We start from the raw sequence: 18,461 nt of genomic DNA, 5'->3' as shown, positions 1-18,461 counted from the left end.
ATCTGCCATTTCTGTGCCCAAGTCGCCATTCTCTCCAAATGCGATTGGCACTATCAGCAACTCCACCAATCATGTCAACTACAAACCTACTAATCAGACTACCCACATTTAGCTCCAGATCATTTATATGTACTGCAAACAACAAAAGACCTAAGCTTGATCCCTGTGGAACACCACTAGTTACCACTCTCCATTCTGAAAAATATCCTTCCACCCCTTCTGGCTTCTATGACCAAGCCAGCTTTGTATCCATCTAGCCAGCCTACCATGAATCCCATGTGATTTAGTTTTTGTACCAATCTGCCATGTGGGATTTTATCAAATGCCTTTTTAAAGTCCATATAAACTACATCCACAGCTCTTTCCTCATCAGTTATCTTTGTCATCTCTTCAAAAGTTCAATCAGGTTGGTGAGACATGACCTCCCCCATACGAAATCATGCTGCCTATCACTAACTAGTCCATTTTCTTCCAAGTGTGCATATATCCTATCCCTCAGTATCTTCTCTAAGAGCTCCCCCACCACAGATGTCAGACTCATCAGCCTATAATTTCCTAAATTATTCCTGCTTTCTTTCTTAAACAAGGGAACAACGTTGGCTAATCTCTAGTGCTCTGGAACCTCACCTATGGGCAAGGAAGATGTGAAAATATTTGCTAATGTCCCACTATTTCTTCCCCTACCTCTTGCAGTGAACTAGGATAGATCCCATCTGGCTCCTGGGACTTGTCTGCCTTAATGCAATTTAGGATTCCCAAAACATCCTCCTTTAATGTATTGACATTCCCTAGCGTATTCACACACTCATTTCCAACCTCAACATTAATCATGCCCTTTTCTTCGGTTGATACTGATACGAAGTATTTACTAAGAATCACTCCCATTTCCTGTGGCTCCACTCAGGAATTCCTTTCCTTGTCCGCGAGGCCTTGATATGCCCTTTCTTCTAATATATACATAAAAAGCCTCGGGATTCTCCTTGATCCTGTTTGCTAATGACATTTCAAGGCCCCTTTTAGCTTTCCTAGTTCTGCATTTAAGTTCCATCCTAATTTCCCTATACTCTCCAATAATTTTGTCAGTTTATAGCTGCCTAGACCTACTGTATGCTTCCTTTTTCCTTTTGACTAAGCTTACAATTTCCCTTGTCATCCATGGTTCCTGGATCCTGCCATTCCTATCCTTCAGTTTTGTAGGAACATGCATGTCCTTCACTTTAATCAACTGGTCTTTAAAAGCCTCCCATATGCCAGACATAGATTTGTCCTCAAATAACTGCTCCCATTCCACATGCTTGTCTAATTTGGGTGTAATTGGCAATTAAACACTCTCACCTGAGGGCCACTCTTCTCCTTGTCATTGACTACTTGAAATCTTTGGTGCTACGGTCACTAAGCCCAAAATGCTCTCCAACTAAAACATCGATCACTTGTCCTGGCTCATTCCCTTGTACCAAGCCTAGTTATGGTCTGGGTGGTGGGCTTTGCCAACATCATTGGTTTGCTCCCGCTACAAGGAACTACAGGCTCTACAAACATCATGGAAAGTTCTGGGTTCATCACACAAAAGGGTGCCATTTCCTCAATGAGCAAGTCTATGCCTTGCAGCACACGGGCCCCTATCATTGGAATACTGCTGCCAGGACCCTTTGTACTTAGGGAGAGACACCGAATAGTCAGATTAGACCATGATACATCACAGGGCTCCTTGCTTGCTCTCTTAGTGGTCAATTCTTTCACGTCTGCTTGGACACTTACAGCATCACTGTCTTGCCTTTTTGTGCTTTGCCACCTCAGCAGGACCTTAAAGGCTCATTGTACTTTTGTACCATGTTTCAGCCCAGACAAGTCAGGAAGTTTGTCACAGATGTCAGCAGCAATCAGTCCAGCTGATGGTCATGTTGGTGATGCATCAATATCATATCCACACCAAATGCCAGCAGTGTATGTGGCAAACACACTAAATGTACTTCAACCAAATGGTTATATCTCAAAGTCTTAGGGGCATAGTCCCAGTCAGTTAAGGGCAGTGTCTTATATTTGTCCAAGGACTTGGTCATGGTTAATTAGCCACTTGGGCCTCCCAGGGCCAGAAGTTCCACATCACTCTAGTCTGGAGATTGGGCCATGGTCAATCCTGCAGGACAAGTGCAATCAGTCTGGGGTATCACTGTAAGTCCATTGGATAGCTGCACAGGGATTGGTCAGGGGTCCAGTCACATAACTAGGGCTGTCCACGTTGGGGGGTGGGCCACAGTTTGTCCTGGGCAATACCTCAATGGTGAGTTATCAGAGGACACTGCTGTGGTAGGGAAGTTGGAGAAATTAGTTGCAGGGTTTGGGGGCAGCATGCTGGAAAGCAAACAGACAATAAAGTCAAGGGGAGATTGCTCAACATACTAGCAGGAGAGACAATAGTACATCAGAGGACATAGGTCACTATGGGAGAGTGGGTCATCAATAGTCATTACGGTTGGCATGAGTGAACTTAGGGGCAGGGCTCAGGGGGTAATTTTGGGAGATGATGTTATGGGCATTGGGAAGACAGTAGTAGTGACTTAGGGATGGGATGTGAACAAAAGGTAAACTTTGTGGCCTGGTGGTTAGACAGCACTGGGACAAGGGAGGGAGTTGCACGTGCTAGGAAATATCAGCCAGGCCAAGTACGTGCTGTAACCAGCATGTGTTTGGGGCAGTTGTGCCAGTGATGGCCACTCTGGATTGCCAATGCTTGGCCAAATGTATGTCTGGAATTTAAAGATGGCACTGATGAGAGGGTGCCAGTCTATACTGGGATATCTGGTCGGTAGGGATTGTTTTGGCTATGGCAAGATAGTAGAATCAGGCTAACATTGGATGAGAAGGGCACCACGGAGCATGGCAGGTATCCAATGAGAGAAATTTGATAAAATACAGTCAGAAATTCCATTTGACTTCATGTAGAGAAACCCTTTGTGAAATTAGATGAAATTGACACCTGGGTTAAACTATACAATCTCATGACTGTCACCTTTGACAAGAATTAATTTTCAATCTTTTTCCTGCTCAGAAATTACAAACAAACTCATTAAGCAAATAAAGTACCATGTAAACATTTTGGTATGTTTATTGTAAGTGGATCTGACAGAAATTTATAAATAAGAGAGCTGGTCCTCAAATGAGCTTCTCAGCTGAGTTAAAATTGGTCTGAAGTTTCTGTCCTGGAATTAAATCAAAAAAAATTAAGGACTCTTCACTGAACAAACTACATTCTACCTAGAATAAATTGATTTAATTCTTCCATTGACAATAAGTGCTAGAAAGGCAGTGGGATAATTAGAAACTTTTTTTTGGGTGAGCGGTCAATCATATCAAAAAGTATAGGCACCCAAAGTATGGTCACTCATTCTTCTACTCAGCTTGGATCCAAACTTAAGTTAAGTTTCTCTGTTGACCAACTCCATCATGCAGCAAACAGGACCATTTTCATGGAAAGCCCATTTATATTAACAGTGTGGTATGATGGTGTATCGGACCACACTGATATGCAGAAATAAACTCCTGGACAGTAACTAAGTCATTTGTATCTGCTGATCTCTGTCACTGACTACTGTATTCAAGATCCAAATCAGATCAGTCATGATCTTATTAAATGGCAGAGCAGACCCAAGAATTCAAATTGTTTGCTCTTGCTCTTAATTCATATGTTCATAATCTCAGTATTTAAACAAACTAAATTTTAAGTTGTCAATTAAAATAAAAATAGAGAAGGAACTGAACTGCTAATTTACAAGCATTGATGCATTCAGAACAGAAGATAGAGAACAATGGAGCAGAATTAGGCTAAACTTGCAGAGCAGGGTATCACACAGGGTTAGACCTTTTCCTGTGCCAGTCAGCTTGAGAACAATGTTGCTTCTGCTGAAAGGACAAATTGACAACGGTGTAGTGAAGGCAACAGGGCATCTAGGTCCATAGTAAATGGTGATATCAAGGCTTAGAAAAGAAATTTCTTCAGTCCCATTAGACGGATCAGAAGAGAGGAAAAGAGACAGAAAAGGAAATAAAAGTTTAGCATTTTCAGAACCTCTAACTATTTACTGCATAAACAAATGAGATGGAATAATTTGAATTGTTCCCTTTCTGTGACAGAGATATTGATCAGCATTGCATTAGCAATTATTATGTTGTGGTATCATCTGTTGTGGATTGTTGTTAGAACATAGTCCACACACAAATCAGTGAACCACAATGATCTTTAGGTATTAACCAAGTCAGGGCATAGTAAGAGAAGACATCTCTGGCATTCTACACACTTGAGCCTCAGTTCAATATAATCTGGCATCATTGTGACATAACTCCCTGCCCACATATTATTGTTAAAGGAAAGTTGTCATGAAAGTATAGATGTGGTTAACTCTTTACTCCACACTCATGATTCAAAAAGGTATTACTTGTCGTAAATTTCTGCAGTCAGGTTGATAGACAATTAGTGTAAAAATCCAGTAAATTCTGAAAAATGACAGGAAAGCTAAGGATGAGATGCTATTTCTATGTAGCAAACAACTGTGAAACATAAATTGACCAGAAAGGTCTCATGATTCAGGACACAGGGGGCGGCATGGTGGCTCAGTGGTTAGCACTGCAGCCTTACAGCACCAGGGACCTGGATTCAATTCCAGCCTCGGGCAACTGTCTGTGTGGAGTTTGCACGTTCTCCCCGTGTCTGCGTGGGTTTCCTCCGGGTGCTCCAGTTTCCTCCCACAGTCCAAAGATGTGTGGGCTAGGTGGATTGGCTATGCTAAATTGCCCGTAGTGTTCAGGGGTGTGTGGGTTATGGGGGATGGGTCTGGGTGGGATGCTTCAAGGGGCGGTGTGGACTTGTTGGGCCAAAGGGCCTGTTTCCACTTTGTAGGGAATCTAATCTAAACACCTGAGATGTGGGTTGTAATGCTTAAACCTCTGAAATAGTTGGAAGATTGAACATTAATGGCAGCTTGTAGCCTTATTTTTATTTTTATATTATTACAGAAAAACAGGCCTGAACCAAAACAGGTTGGAATTATGATGGCCCACAGTGAAATGGCTATTCTATCACTGAACACTTTGAGCAGGAAGTTCCTTGGGGTTCCTCCTGGTTCACCAACATCACTTCACCTTAGAGTTGACAGAAGATCATTTACAAGTGTAAATGCAGTTTCTTCTGCTGTATTTTTAACACTTTTAACTCCTGGTCTGGCATGGTGGCCTCTCAGCCCAGTGAGGCAGGTTCCCGGCCTGGCATGGCAGACTCTCAGCCTGGTGTGGCCCCTGCAGTTGAGTCATGCAGTTCTGAGATGTATGCTTCCAGGTTGACATTGATTCGTATCAGACAGTCAAGATGATGGATGTAATAACTGAAAGCTAGGACGACATTTGTCTCCCGAAAATTCTGGCAGATATTAAAAGCACCACCTTTCTTTGTATTACTAAACCCAATGTCACAACTTTAACCTTTAAATAGATGATTATGTTCCTTAAAATATAGACACGCTCAGAAAATCGGAAAGGTGTTTAAGCAGTGTTGCTGAGAACTTGCGCATTTATTGGATTCCATTATGTGTACTGTTTATGTAATTATTTGGCTTAATATTTGAGTGTTCTTGAAGGAACATAAATATTTTTGCATTGCATCATATAGTCAACAGCACTAAGTATTAACCAAAGCCTAAGTTGGTACTAATATCTGTAGGGGACTTATAATCACATATAAACATTGATAAAATTATACCAATCGAGATAACATGCTAATTAATGATGCATCCTATGTGTCATGAAGAATGAAATCTGCATTACTCAGGTTTCTGTTTCAAGCTGTTCTTCTGACTTCTGTTTGATTTTCATCAACTTTGGCAAATAATTTCTCCAGGAACTGAAATATTTAGAATATAACATATTAACCACAGTGAATATTAACATGTATACACTACAACAACACTTACACAACAGAGTTATTTTTCAAATCGTTCTAACTTCTTTGTTTCGGGTGGTCTTCATTTCAGGGCTAACACTTTATATCTGTCATTTCTCTTCGTGATGAACCATTTTCAAGACAATGACTCTAACTAATCCAAATGTCATCTGGTGAATTGGCAGTCACTCATTTTAGTTTAAAAAGTCAGCTATTTTGTAGTTTATATTCTGGGGACATTAATGCCACTTCTGTTATTTCGAGGTTTGGCTGACAATGTAGGCCAATACAATCAGGCCTTTGGACAGAGTGTTCTGGATTTATTTTCTTAAGAATTTATATGTGCTTCACATATTTGATAGATCCATCTTAATAAAATTGGCACTTCCAAAAAGCATTCTCTTTAATGATGCTTATTGGCACTAATACTAATGCTACAGACAAAATAAAATAACCGTGCTGTTAAATGTTGTGACCTCTGAAGTACAGCAGGTTTGGCCAGAGGGGTGGGAATGTGATGAGGCAGCTTGATCAATTCAGTTTTCTGGGGCTTCATCCCAGAAGTTGTTAGTCCCTTTAGCCCTCACCCCTCACACTTGTTCACCACCCCCACCAAACACCACTCCCCCACGGCCCTGTACATACTCAACATCACGCTCTATTACATGTACTGTGGTGCCCACACTACAGGAAAGATGCAAATGCATTGGACAGAGTACAGAAGCGATTTACGAAGATGGTTCCAGGTATTAGAAACTACATCTATGAGGATAGATTGAAGAGGTTGGAACTGTTGACCTTGGAGGGAAGACGTTTGAGAGGAGATCTGATTGAAGTTTTCAAAAATCAGCAGACTGGACAGCGTGGAAAGTGAAAAGCTGTTCCTACTTGTAAAAGAAACAAGAATGAGAGGGCATAAATTTATAGTGATGTGCAAAAGAAGCAAGAGTGAGGTGAGGGAAATGTTTTTCATGTACTGAATTGTTAGGGTATGGAATGTACAGCCTGAAAATTTGACAGAGGTAAATTCAATTGAGGCATTCAAGATGGCATTAGATGTTTGAGACAACAGGTGTAGAGCTGGATGAACACAGCAGGCCAAGCAGCATCATAGGAGCAGGAAAGCTGACATTTTGGGCCTAGACCCTTCATCAGAAAAGGCATTGGATGGTTATTTGGATAGTAATGGTGTGTCAGGGATTTGGGGAAAAGGCAGGAGAATGGCACTAGATAATACAGATGGTGCAGTGCAGGCAATGATGGGCCAAATGGCCTCCTTCTGCACCATACTAATTCTGTGACTCTATGCCATCTGTATGTTCAATCACCTGCTATGTAAGGTGGAAAGACCTGGGAGCTTTAGAAATGAAAAATAGACATCAAATAGTCTTTCAATCCCAAACATTTAATTGTGAAAAAAACTCCCATTCATAAATCCATTCAAAGCTTTAAAACTTCAAGTGATTAATCGCTTATAAAAACAAACAAACTTCTTTTGGGTCTGCACTTCAAATACTTTAATAGCCTTCCTAAGCTGTCAATCAGACTGAAATCAGAACCTTGTGTAGAGATAATCAGAACTTTTGAAGCCAAGCAAGCACAATGACATGAAAGCCCTCATGGAAGTGTTAACTAAGAGTTATCATGAAACTGTACAACTAGATGCTGCAGGTTTTTCAAACTTTTTTCTGTCAATGACAGCAGTCCAGCATTTGGATGTTGCTTAATTCTCACTGACAGCTGCAGCTGCTTTTGGTTGCTTTAAAGAATGCACATTAAAAAATTAACATTATGGCAATTATATGGACTGTTGAACCACTGTTGAAGAGTAGAGTATTTATCATCATCATCATCCCTACAGTGTGGAAACAGGCCCTTTGGCTCAACAAGTCCACACTGCCCCTTGAAGCATCCCACCCAGACCCATCCCCCTATAACCCTCACACCCCTGAACACTATGGGCAATTTAGCATGGCCAATCCACCTAGCCTGCACATCTTTGGACTGTGAGAGAGGAAACCGGAGCACCCGGAGGAAACCCACGCAGACACAGGGACAATGTGCAAACTTGACACAGACAGTCACCCGAGGGTGGAACTGAACCCGGGTCCCTGGTGCTGGGAGGTAGCAGTGCTGTCCACTGTGCCACCGTGCCGACACAGCGAGAATCATACCCCTAGACCACCAGGCCACACATGTTTCAGCGATTAAAACTTTAAAGGGTCCAGATAATTGACTTTTTTTTGCCCTTTAATAGAAAGACTTCCTCTAAAAAGAGCAGAAAGTTTACTATTCATTGCTCCTTCTAAAAATTTGTTTTTTAAAAAATCACATCCAATAGTCACAATAGGATTCATTGCTTCTATATAGTGGATAGTGGATGAACAGGCATATAAGTGTCACAGATTAACATGGGACATGAGAGGCCACATTGTATAATTAGGGGCATGAAATGGCATGAATGGGGCCTGGGGAGTAAGGGGTTTTGAGAAATGAGGAAGTCCAACTGCAGCGAGGGAACCAGTTAATTATCTTATGAAATATGTATAGAAGGAACCAAGTTCCTTTGAAAAGGAAATTGTTGTGAAAAGTAATAATAAGCTGCTTAAAGTCGCTTCTGAAAAAAAAAGAGAATTTCACTTGTGCACCAAATCAATGCCAGAAAATGTACGACATCTTCAAACAAAACAAATTAACGTGAGCAAAGGCAAAGTGCTATTTCTTACCAGCACAATGTTTAAAAGGCAGGCACTCATGATCAATAATAGTTCACAGTAACAATAATGATAATGATAAGTAACATATTCAAATATCATCACTATGCTGCAATATGTACCTCATATGATGATGTACATATTAACTTACTCCATCAATTTATGACTCTGACAATGAAGGTGAGGACCCTTGGAATAGCTAACATGGGGTAATAGCTGTGCTGTGATAGCAAGAACTGCAGATGCTGGAGTCAGAGATTACACAGTGCGGAGCTGGAGGAACACAGCAGGCCAGGCAGCATCAGAGGAACACGAAAGTTGATGTTTAGGGTTGGGACCCTTGTTCAGAAGAACTTTCCTGTTCCTCTGATGCTGCCTGGCCTGCTGTATTCCTCCAGCTCCTCACTTTAATAGCTGTGTAAAGTGTGGGTTTCTCTCCTGTGTGAATTACACCTCCTCCCCTTTCCCCTATTGTCAAAAATTTAATCTGTCAGAAAAGGAGCTGGGATTTCTGCATTTGGGTTCCATATACCACTATTAAAAGTCCCCAGATCCTGCCCAACACCATGAAAATTCAGTCCTGAGTAAGCTTAGTCTTTGTATCAATATGTCTTCACCATGCCTTTGTGTAAATTTATACAATGGAAAGAACTAACATTTATATTTGCTTGTCACACTTTTGCAAATATGCCTTTGAGGCTCTCCAGAAGGTAAATTTCAACTTTCTCCCATTTCCTCCGAATCTCAACACATCAGTATGTCGAATTTTCCTGTGATCCTGCTCTGCTGTTTACAAAACTTTCCGAGTGCAAAATAGTTGGCAAGCACCTTCATATGTTTAATATTGAAATAAGCAGTCAGAGGTTACTCATAGTTTCTAACTGTCATAAGCAGTTTTCGGCTTGTACCTTCTTAATTGGCCTCAAATTTCACTCCTTTGGTTTTACTCATCCACACACCACTCCTTCCCACTTGACTTTATGTTCTGCCTCAGAAGTACTTCTTAATTTTTCTTAATTATCTGGTAAGCTATATATTCTTACACATGCACCAACTACTGCATTTCACATTGACAGTCAATATTTCATAAAGACATACAGCACAACAGCACATGCTGGCAATAATCAGCTAAGACCAGGCCCCCTTTCCCTTCAGGATAGCTGTTCCTCTTTGTTTCGTGTGTATGTCCTCAGCTTTATACAATTACAAACTCCTTTCTCTGATATTGGGCAAGACAAACTGTTGTCTGTTGCCAACAGATTTTATCCTGCCGACGTGTATTGTAGGAGTCTTTGTTTGCTGTCACCTATATAGAGAAGACCACATCGGGAGCACAGGATGCAGTAGACTAGGTTGGAGGAGATGCAGGTGAAGCTCTGTCTCATCTGGAAGGATTGTTCACAGCCCTGGATGGAAGTGAGGGAGGTGGTGCGTGGGCTGGTGCTGCATCTCTTACGGTTACAGGGGAAGGTACTGGGTGGTTTGCAGTGGTTGGTGGAGAGTGTGGTGCGAACTAAGGAGTGGCAAAGGTAATGGTCTTTGCAGAAGGCAGAGAGGGGTGGGAAGTGGAAGATGTTCTGGGTGGTGGGGTCTAATTGGAGTTGGTGGGAGTGTTTAAGGATGATACCTTGAGGATGTGGAAGCTGGTGAGGTGGAAATTGAGGACAAAGGGTGACCCTAACTTTATTATGTTTTTGGGGTGGTTAAGAGCTGCGAAGTGGGGAATGTAGGAGGCACAGTGGAGGGCTGTCTGGATGACAGAGAGGTGGAAAGAGCATTGTTTGAAAAAGAAGGACATCTGGGATGCTTAGGAATGGAAAGTCTTCTTGTCAGAGCAGATGTGACGGAGACGGAGGAATCGAGAAAACGGGATGCAGTTTTTGCAGGATAAAGAATGGGTGAAGGCATAGTCTAGGTAGCTGTGGAACTGTCGGTTTATAGTAAATGTCAACCTGTAAACTGTCGCCAGAAATAGAAATGGAGAGGTCAAGGAAGGGGAGGGAGGTGCCTGAGATAGACTGAGTGAATTCAAGGGCGGGTGGAAGTTGTTAGAGAAGTCGATGAACTGCTCCAGTTCAGCCTGGGAGCAGGATACAGCACTGATGCGGCCATCGATGTAACAGCTGAAGGGTTAGGGAACAGAAGCGCTGTACGTACTGAGGAAAGACTGTTTGGCATAACTGACAAAGAAGCAGGCGTAGCTGGGACCCATTGCAAGTGCCCATGGCCACCCCCAGATTTGGAGAAAGTGAGAAGAATTGAAGGAAAAGTTATTGAGACTGAGGACAAGTTCAGAGAGGCAGTGAAGGGTATTGGTGGGGTGAGGGGGCATGGATGGGTCTGATGGAGAGGAATAAACTAAGGACCTGTAGGCCATCTTTGTGGGGTATGGACCTGTAGAGGGATTGAATGTCCATAATAAAGATGATGCACCGGGGGCTTGAAGATAGAGGGCATGGTTTGTGTCCCGGATGTAGGTGGGGCGTGCCTGGACCAAGGGGAAGAGAATAGAGATGAGGTAGGAAGAGATGAGTTCAATGGGACAGGAGCATGGGTTGGCCGGGCTTGTAGATCTTGGGCAGCGGGTAGAACCGGGCAGTGCAGTGCTGATGGACAATAAGGCTGGAGGCGATAGAGGGAAGTCACGGGAAGCGATGAGGTCATGGACACTGATGGGCCAAGGTGGGGTCATGCTCAAGGGGGAGAGTCGGTGGGGTCATGGTGTCAGAGAGTTGGCGTTTGGCCTCTGCAACACAGAGGTCTATCCTTCAGACTACCATCACCCCATCTTTGTCAGTGGGTTTGATGGTGAAACAGGGATTGGTGCAGAGAGAGTGGGGTGCTGCATGTTCAGAGGAGGACAGGTTGGAGTGGGTGAAGGGGGGGGGGGGGGGGGGTGGAGAAATTTGAGGCGGTTGATATCGTGTTGGCAGTTCGCAACAAAGAGGTCCAGGGTGGGTAACAGGCTGGCAGGGGATGTCCAAAAAGAGAAGGAACATTGGAGGTGGGGGAAGGGTACTCTGGAGGGTGATTGGGAGTCTTTGTTGAAGACGACGACTTGGAGGGACACAGCAGAAGAAGCGTTCCGTGTTGTGGTGGGTACGGAACTTGTTGAGGTGGGGGCGGAGGGACCTCCCATCAGCACAGAAGTTCCTACTGACAGTAAAAAGCAGATGCACAAAGAATAAAGGTTCTAGTTTTCTAATAGATGAAAATAAATTCATGCAGCCAGCAACATGCATTTTCTCTAAATGTCACAATTATTTCCTGTAAGTCTTTAATCATCTTGCTTCAGATGACACAATCGAGTACATCTCCTGTCCCATTAACATTAATACCACAAGAGATTCTGTTAGTCTGTAAGATTTGAGAAAATCCAGCAAACTTCAGATGCCTCATTCCAGTGTCAAAAATATTCAAAGTAGGGTCAGAGGAAAAGGAACTTATTTCATGTGAGGTCAAATAGATGGTTTCGTTGAAGTAAGTTTGTAAATTCAAATGAAGCTCTAAATTTAAAAACACCTGACAATCTGTGAATTTCCCACAATTGACATGGGAATTAATGTTTACAACTAATGTGTGATTGACCTTGGACATATTTATTTACAGAAATTGAACTCTCTATCTTTAATGGCATTGGATACCTAATGAAGGTTCATGTGAACATTTGCGTTACTAGAATATAAATACTACTGACTTTCTTCCTGGAAGCAGATTTAGGAGGCAATTCAATGACTTCGGAGAGGCAAAAGAGATTGCTGGTGGGATGTGGTTTGCGAGAACAGTGGAGTTAGGATTTGGTTCTTTGGGGAGAAAAATGACGATAGCATAATTAAAAATAACAAAGGGTAACATCTGAAGTGAAAGAACCACTTACAATGTCGGTTAAGGGAGAGGAAGAGGCAAGGTGAGTGGAGGCCGGGGTGAATGATCAACAAGTTTTGTTGGAATAGTACAGGTGAAAAAGGAAGTGAGAGTCAGGGACAAAAGGAGCTTCGAGGATTTATGACAAGAGAAGGAGTGACATTAGCGAAGAATAGAACTTAAAAACTAGAATGTTAGGAGCATTTAGGGAGTTTGGCCAGTGAGTTTGTGGAAGGGAAGAACATGTCAGAGGATGGTCTGATCTTACTGACACAGAAATTCATCATCCCCTCACACTTATTATGGAGGTTAGGGTGGAAGGAACAGGGAATGGAGAGTGGTTTAAGAAAATAGATTGCAAGAAGCTGTGGGGAATCTTTTAATCTGTAATTAAAAAAAGGTAACATGGCCCACATCTCATTCCCTCACTACAAAGAGAGATATGACTGATGGAGAGTTTAACTTGAGGTTCACCACACCTCAGGCAAGGGGAAAGGTTGAGAAAGCAGAACCTTGATGGTAACCTCAACTGGGACAGCAATCGAACACATGCAGTTGACATCACTCTGCATTGCACAGCAGCTATCTGAGCAAACTAATCCCTGGTACTGTCCATTTAGAGAATGCAAATGATATACAGTCATGGAAGGACCAATCGCAATTGATCTTAAAAGGAACAAATTTAATTTTAGAACTATTTGTCAGGAGCATGAGAAGCAAAGAAGCATAGTCCATCACGACACTGACAATGTGGTTCTATGGTTTGTAATGCCATTTGTTGGGATTTACCATGCCTGTGCTAAACCTAATGTCGAGTACGCGTTGCTCATAACTGATAGCAGGATTGGGAAACACTTACATTCCCCAGCCTTTGATCACCTGCATTTGGAATATCATTCAGCAAAATGTAAGAGAAAAATTGCAACATGTTACATAGATGATTTGGAGTTGGGGACCACGTGTAAGGCGTCAAAGTTTGCAGATGACACTAAGATGAGTGGCAGAGCAAAGTGTGCAGAGGACTGTGAAACTTTGCAGAGGAACATAGATACATTGAGTGAGTGGGCAAAGGTCTGGCAAAAGGAATACAATGTAAATAAATGTGAAGTCATACATTTTGGTAGGAGTAATAGTAAAAAGGATTATTACTTAAGTGGTAACAAGTTGCAGCATGCTGCTATGCACAGGGACCTGGGTGTCATTGTGCAGAAATCACAGAAGGTTGGTCTGCGGGTACAACAAGTAATTAGGAAGGCAAATGGAATTTTGTCCTTCATTGCTAAAGGGATTGAGTTTAAAAGCAGAGAGGTTATGTTGCAGCTGTACAAGGTGCTGGTGAGGCCACACCTGGAGTACTGTGTGCAGTTTTGGTCTCCTTACTTGAGAAAGGATGTACTGGCACTGGAGGACGTTCATGAGGTTGATTCCAGAGTTCAGGGCGTTGGCTTATGAAGAGAGACTGAGTAGATTGGGATTATATTCATTGGAATTCAGAAGATTGAGGGGGGATCTTATAGAAATATATAAAATTATTAACGGAATAGATAAGATAGAAGTAGAAAGGATGTTTCCAGTGGCAGGTGAAACTAGGACAAGAGGTCATAGCCTCAAGATCAGAGGGAGCAGATTTAGGACAGAATTGAGAAGGAACTTCTCCAGAGGGTTGTTAATCTATGGAATTCCTTGCCCAGTGAAGTAGTTGACGCAACTTCGGTAAACATTTTTAAAGCTAAGGTAGATTTTTTTTGAACAATAAAGCAATTAAGGGATACGGTGAGAACCCGGGTAAGTGGATCTGAGTTCACGAAAAGATCAGCCATGATCTTATTGAATGGCGGAGCAGGCTCAAAGGGCCGAACGGCCTACTCCTGCTCCTAGTTCTTATGTTCTTACGATTCCATACTCCAATAACATTAAATTAATATTTAATGTTAAGCTGCTTAAAAGCAATGTGGTTGCCAGTCCAGTGATGAAACCTAGTTTTAGGGACACCCATATATTCAGAACAAGAAAATGAAATGAAAATTGTCACCTGTAGTCTGTGGGAAATCTCTGGTAGACTTGGAAAACACTCCGGATGAGGAGATAATAATCAAAGCCTTTTGTTTGAGTGTTGCAGTATTATACTGATCAGTGATTTTCTGTAAACTACACTATTGCCTGACTTCACATATCAGGCAATATTCCTGAATTCACAACTTTGGCCTACTTGCGGAAGATACTGTATATTTGTAATTTGTTAAATTTATGTTTACCTCTGGTTTCCTGCATCCTAATGCCTCTAGATATTTTTTGAAAGATATTGTTGCATGAAGCCTTCTGATTTCTTCATCCTTCACAGAAAACAACAAATTAGAAAGGAGTCAGATCAGATTACTAATTACCACAGACAATAAAATGGGAGGCTGGATGAACACAGCAGGCCAAGCAGCATCTCAGGAGCACAAAAGCTGATGTTTTGGGCCTAGACCCTTCATCAGAGGGTCTAGGCCCGAAACGTCAGCTTTTGTGCTCCTGAGATGCTGCTGGGCCTGCTGTGTTCATCCAGCCTCACATTTTATTATCTTGGATTCTCCAGCATCTGCAGTTCCCATTATCTCTCTCTACTAATTACCACACTCCTGTTTTCCCACTTGTTTCTTCCTTCCATCAGTTCTCATCTATCCATAAATATTACCATTGCCCAACTTGATCAAGATGCCCAACTATTCAGTAATATAGATTACAGCTAATATCAAGAGGCACAGGAAAGGATGTTCTGGTAACTGTTCCCTACTTACTCACCTATGTCGACAATTGGTCATATTTTAAAAAGCACCATGGGCATCTCTCTCCATTTAAGAGACAATTTGTTATTTCTGGAGTTCAAAAATTGTGGGTCATGAGGAACAGGTAACTGGGGTCACAAGTTCTGATGCAGCAGTGGTGGCTGTGCAATGGATACTCACATTTGACAATCCTGGGCTTACTTGCAAAGCTCCTTTGCCTGTGGGTGTGACTTAATCCAATTAGCTCTGAGACCTGATTGCTGGCAACAGGGCCAACAAAATGTCAGGTTCTTGGACGTGTACATCATTGTGAAACTATCCCTGTTGTTTGAACACCTACACTGTTCAGCAACTCTACCCCCAACCCAGTCGTTCACCAGATATTGTTCTGTGGGGCATTAACAAATATCAAGTCTTAAAATAAGGATACAACAGAAAAGGTTTGAGAAACGCAGGATTATTTACTACAGAAAAATTTAAAGTGCAGTGGGCGAAGTTTGACAAAGTCAACCAGCTCATTCGTATGAGATCTTCCTTTGGTAGGTAAATGCTTACAGTGCAAGGGTTGGCAGCAGCTCATGAGCATCCTCAGTCGTATGGAGTTTGTCTTCTTGTATTTAAAGAATTACATTGTTCAGTGTTAAGGTTGACTGGGCGCACTAGTCCGACCATGCGAGGCAGCTATGGTGTGAAGCCAGCAAACCTGACTGAGGCAGGAGGAACAGCTGCACTCAAATGGAAATGTTGAAAGGAACAGTATGGAATAGAACTTAATGGATGTAGATGTGAGGTGGAGTATTTCCTGGGGAATAGAGGTAGCAACTTGGGTGAGAAGGTCGATTCACGATGACAGGAGCAAAGGAGACGAGGGAAGGTGGGGAATACAATGGAGTATTCAGACGTCTGGGGAAGGAGAACGAGCAGGTGAACTGAATAATGGGCAATATTAGGGTAAGGCTGGGCATGGGGATCTGGCAGGGAGTGTGAGACGATGATAGTGTTAGATTGCCATTAACAAGGTATTTCACCTGATGCAGCAATGCGTATGTTATCTCCCATAAGAAACCTGGCATGGATATTGTGATATCAAAGAGTCCAAAACCATCTATCAGAACAAACTATTAAATGCAAAATGTTACATTCCTCAGGCATAGAAGGGTCTGGACTAATATTAAACTACTTTGTTACAACAGATCAGCATGCTTCTAGTACAGTGTCATGCTTCAAGTGATCCAAGGTAAGGTGGAGCATGAGATTTTTATACCCTCTTTCATAAATAATGCTGCAACAATGATATCATGAGTATGTTTTGATTGACATTCTGGCTGTGAGATGTTAAGTCTCTAGTGGAGACTGAAGAAGAACAGAAGTGAGGCCAGAGGAAAGGAAAAAGCTGCGGTGGGGAGGGGGAAGTATATTCTAGAGGGGCACTGGAGAAGGTGAATGACTTAAAGAAAATATTTACAAACACCATCTTGCTCTACATCAGTTTTCAAACAAAGGCTTCTCAGAGAATGTACACCCTAAATGAGAGGGGTCCCAGGTCTGTTTGCTTATGTTCCTGCAAAGCACAAACAAACATAACTGGGGCAATAATCAAAATAGAAACTGAAAAGTAGGATCACGCAAGCACTCAGTGACAGAATTCATACTGAAGAGAATCGCTCACTACAGGATTAAGGTGCATAAATTCTTGCAGCTCCACGGACCAACATTCCAACCAACTCCAGTCATTCATTAACCTTTAGACAAGAAGGGTGCTCAAGAATCAACCTCAAAAAAAACAAGATTCCACATCTGGCATGGGACTTCCACACAGAATTGTTTGATAAAAATCAACAGTGATTCCAACTGAGATAATGGGAACTGCAGATGCTGGAGAATCCGAGATAACAAAGTGTGGAGCTGGATGAACACAGCAGGCCAAGCAGCACCTTAGGAGCACAAACGCTGACGTTTCGGGCCGAGACCCTTCATCAGAAAAGATGGATGGGGAGAGGGTTCTGAAATAAATATGAAGAGGGGGAGGCATGGCCTGCAGTGCTTCCAACTGAGCTGGGACTGACATTCATTAAGCAGCAGACTGGACTAACAGCCTTAATAGGCACAGAAATGAATGCTACCATTTGTGCTATTATTAAAATGTATTTACATGATGTCTTTTATGCAATGTGCAAACTAGACCAAACTCTTGACTGTTGAATTTTGAAACATTGATCTAAAATAGAGCTGAGACAGTGACATGTTCGAGGTTAGTGTTTCTCCTTCAGCAGCCTTTACAATCCATTATGATCACCAATTAAATAGTTTATTATCACTCATTTACAGTTATCATTTAATGTCTTTTTAAACAGCCTTTTTAAAGGAACAGACTCTGATTGGACATCCAAACTGAATCAGAAATATTTTACCTTATTGTTAATACCCTGAACAATGCAAAAGGTAGGTGGTTGTTAATTTCCACTGTGTGTCGTGTGTGTGTGCCTGAGATTTCTCTGAGGCGTTCATCCCAAAAACCATCTTTTTAGATGTTCCATGCAAGCTTTATCATTAATGAGAGACGGAGAATTCCTGACATTGATTGGCTAGAATAGTATAGAATTGTTGCTGCAGAGAAGGAAGACATTTAACCTGTTGTGTCTATGTCAGTTATCTTTTGAGCTCCTCAGCTAGTCCCACAATTGAATTTGTAATTTCATTTGTGTTTTGCCTTCATGTAGGTTGCCATCACTGCTAATTTCTGCCTATTGAATTGCTCTTTTGAATAGCACGGTGGGGCTGGGGTTTGGAGCAGTTTGGTTGCACAGCCGATGTCAATGCCACTAAGATCTCTGACAGCAGGTGCATTGCAGTCACTTCAACTTGGCCGGCTGCAGTTTCCATTCCTTCACAGAGATCTCTATCATTCCATCTGCTGGCCAAGCTCTGAACTGGCAAATTTCCTCATCTCGCTTCCCAGACAGGCTGAAGGCGAATTTTACTCGGATTAAACAGGTAACAGCATACAGACCAGTGATAATGGGAACTGCAGATGCTGGTGAATCCAAGATAACAAAGTGTGGAGCTGGATGAACACAGCAGGCCAAGCAGCATCTCAGGAGCACAAAAGCTGACGTCTCGGGCCTAGACCCTTCATCAGAGAGGGGGATGGGGAGAGGGAACTGGAATAAATAGGGAGAGAGGGGG

The 18,461-nt window shown here is 42.3% G+C and overlaps 1 protein-coding gene across 1 annotated transcript in view; it reads right to left on the bottom strand.

Moving 5' to 3' along the window:
* Positions 1-3,093: 3,093 nt before the first annotated feature.
* Positions 3,094-18,461, bottom strand: part of zgc:158260 (uncharacterized protein LOC571389 homolog) — a 48,440-nt gene continuing 33,072 nt past the window's right edge. The window contains exons 8-10 of the mRNA XM_048535680.2: positions 14,763-14,840; positions 5,815-5,890; positions 3,094-3,200 (exon numbers count right to left, since the gene is read on the bottom strand). Coding sequence (XP_048391637.2) covers positions 5,828-5,890; positions 14,763-14,840 — 141 coding nt within the window. The 3' untranslated portion in view covers positions 3,094-3,200; positions 5,815-5,827. The remainder of the gene's footprint in view (positions 3,201-5,814; positions 5,891-14,762; positions 14,841-18,461) is intronic.

Source organism: Stegostoma tigrinum, chromosome 1 (assembly GCF_030684315.1).
Source record: "Stegostoma tigrinum isolate sSteTig4 chromosome 1, sSteTig4.hap1, whole genome shotgun sequence".
Taxonomy (NCBI): domain Eukaryota; kingdom Metazoa; phylum Chordata; class Chondrichthyes; order Orectolobiformes; family Stegostomatidae; genus Stegostoma; species Stegostoma tigrinum.
The sequence above is the reverse complement of the archived record's forward strand: the minus strand, read 5'-3'. Positions and strand labels throughout refer to the sequence as shown.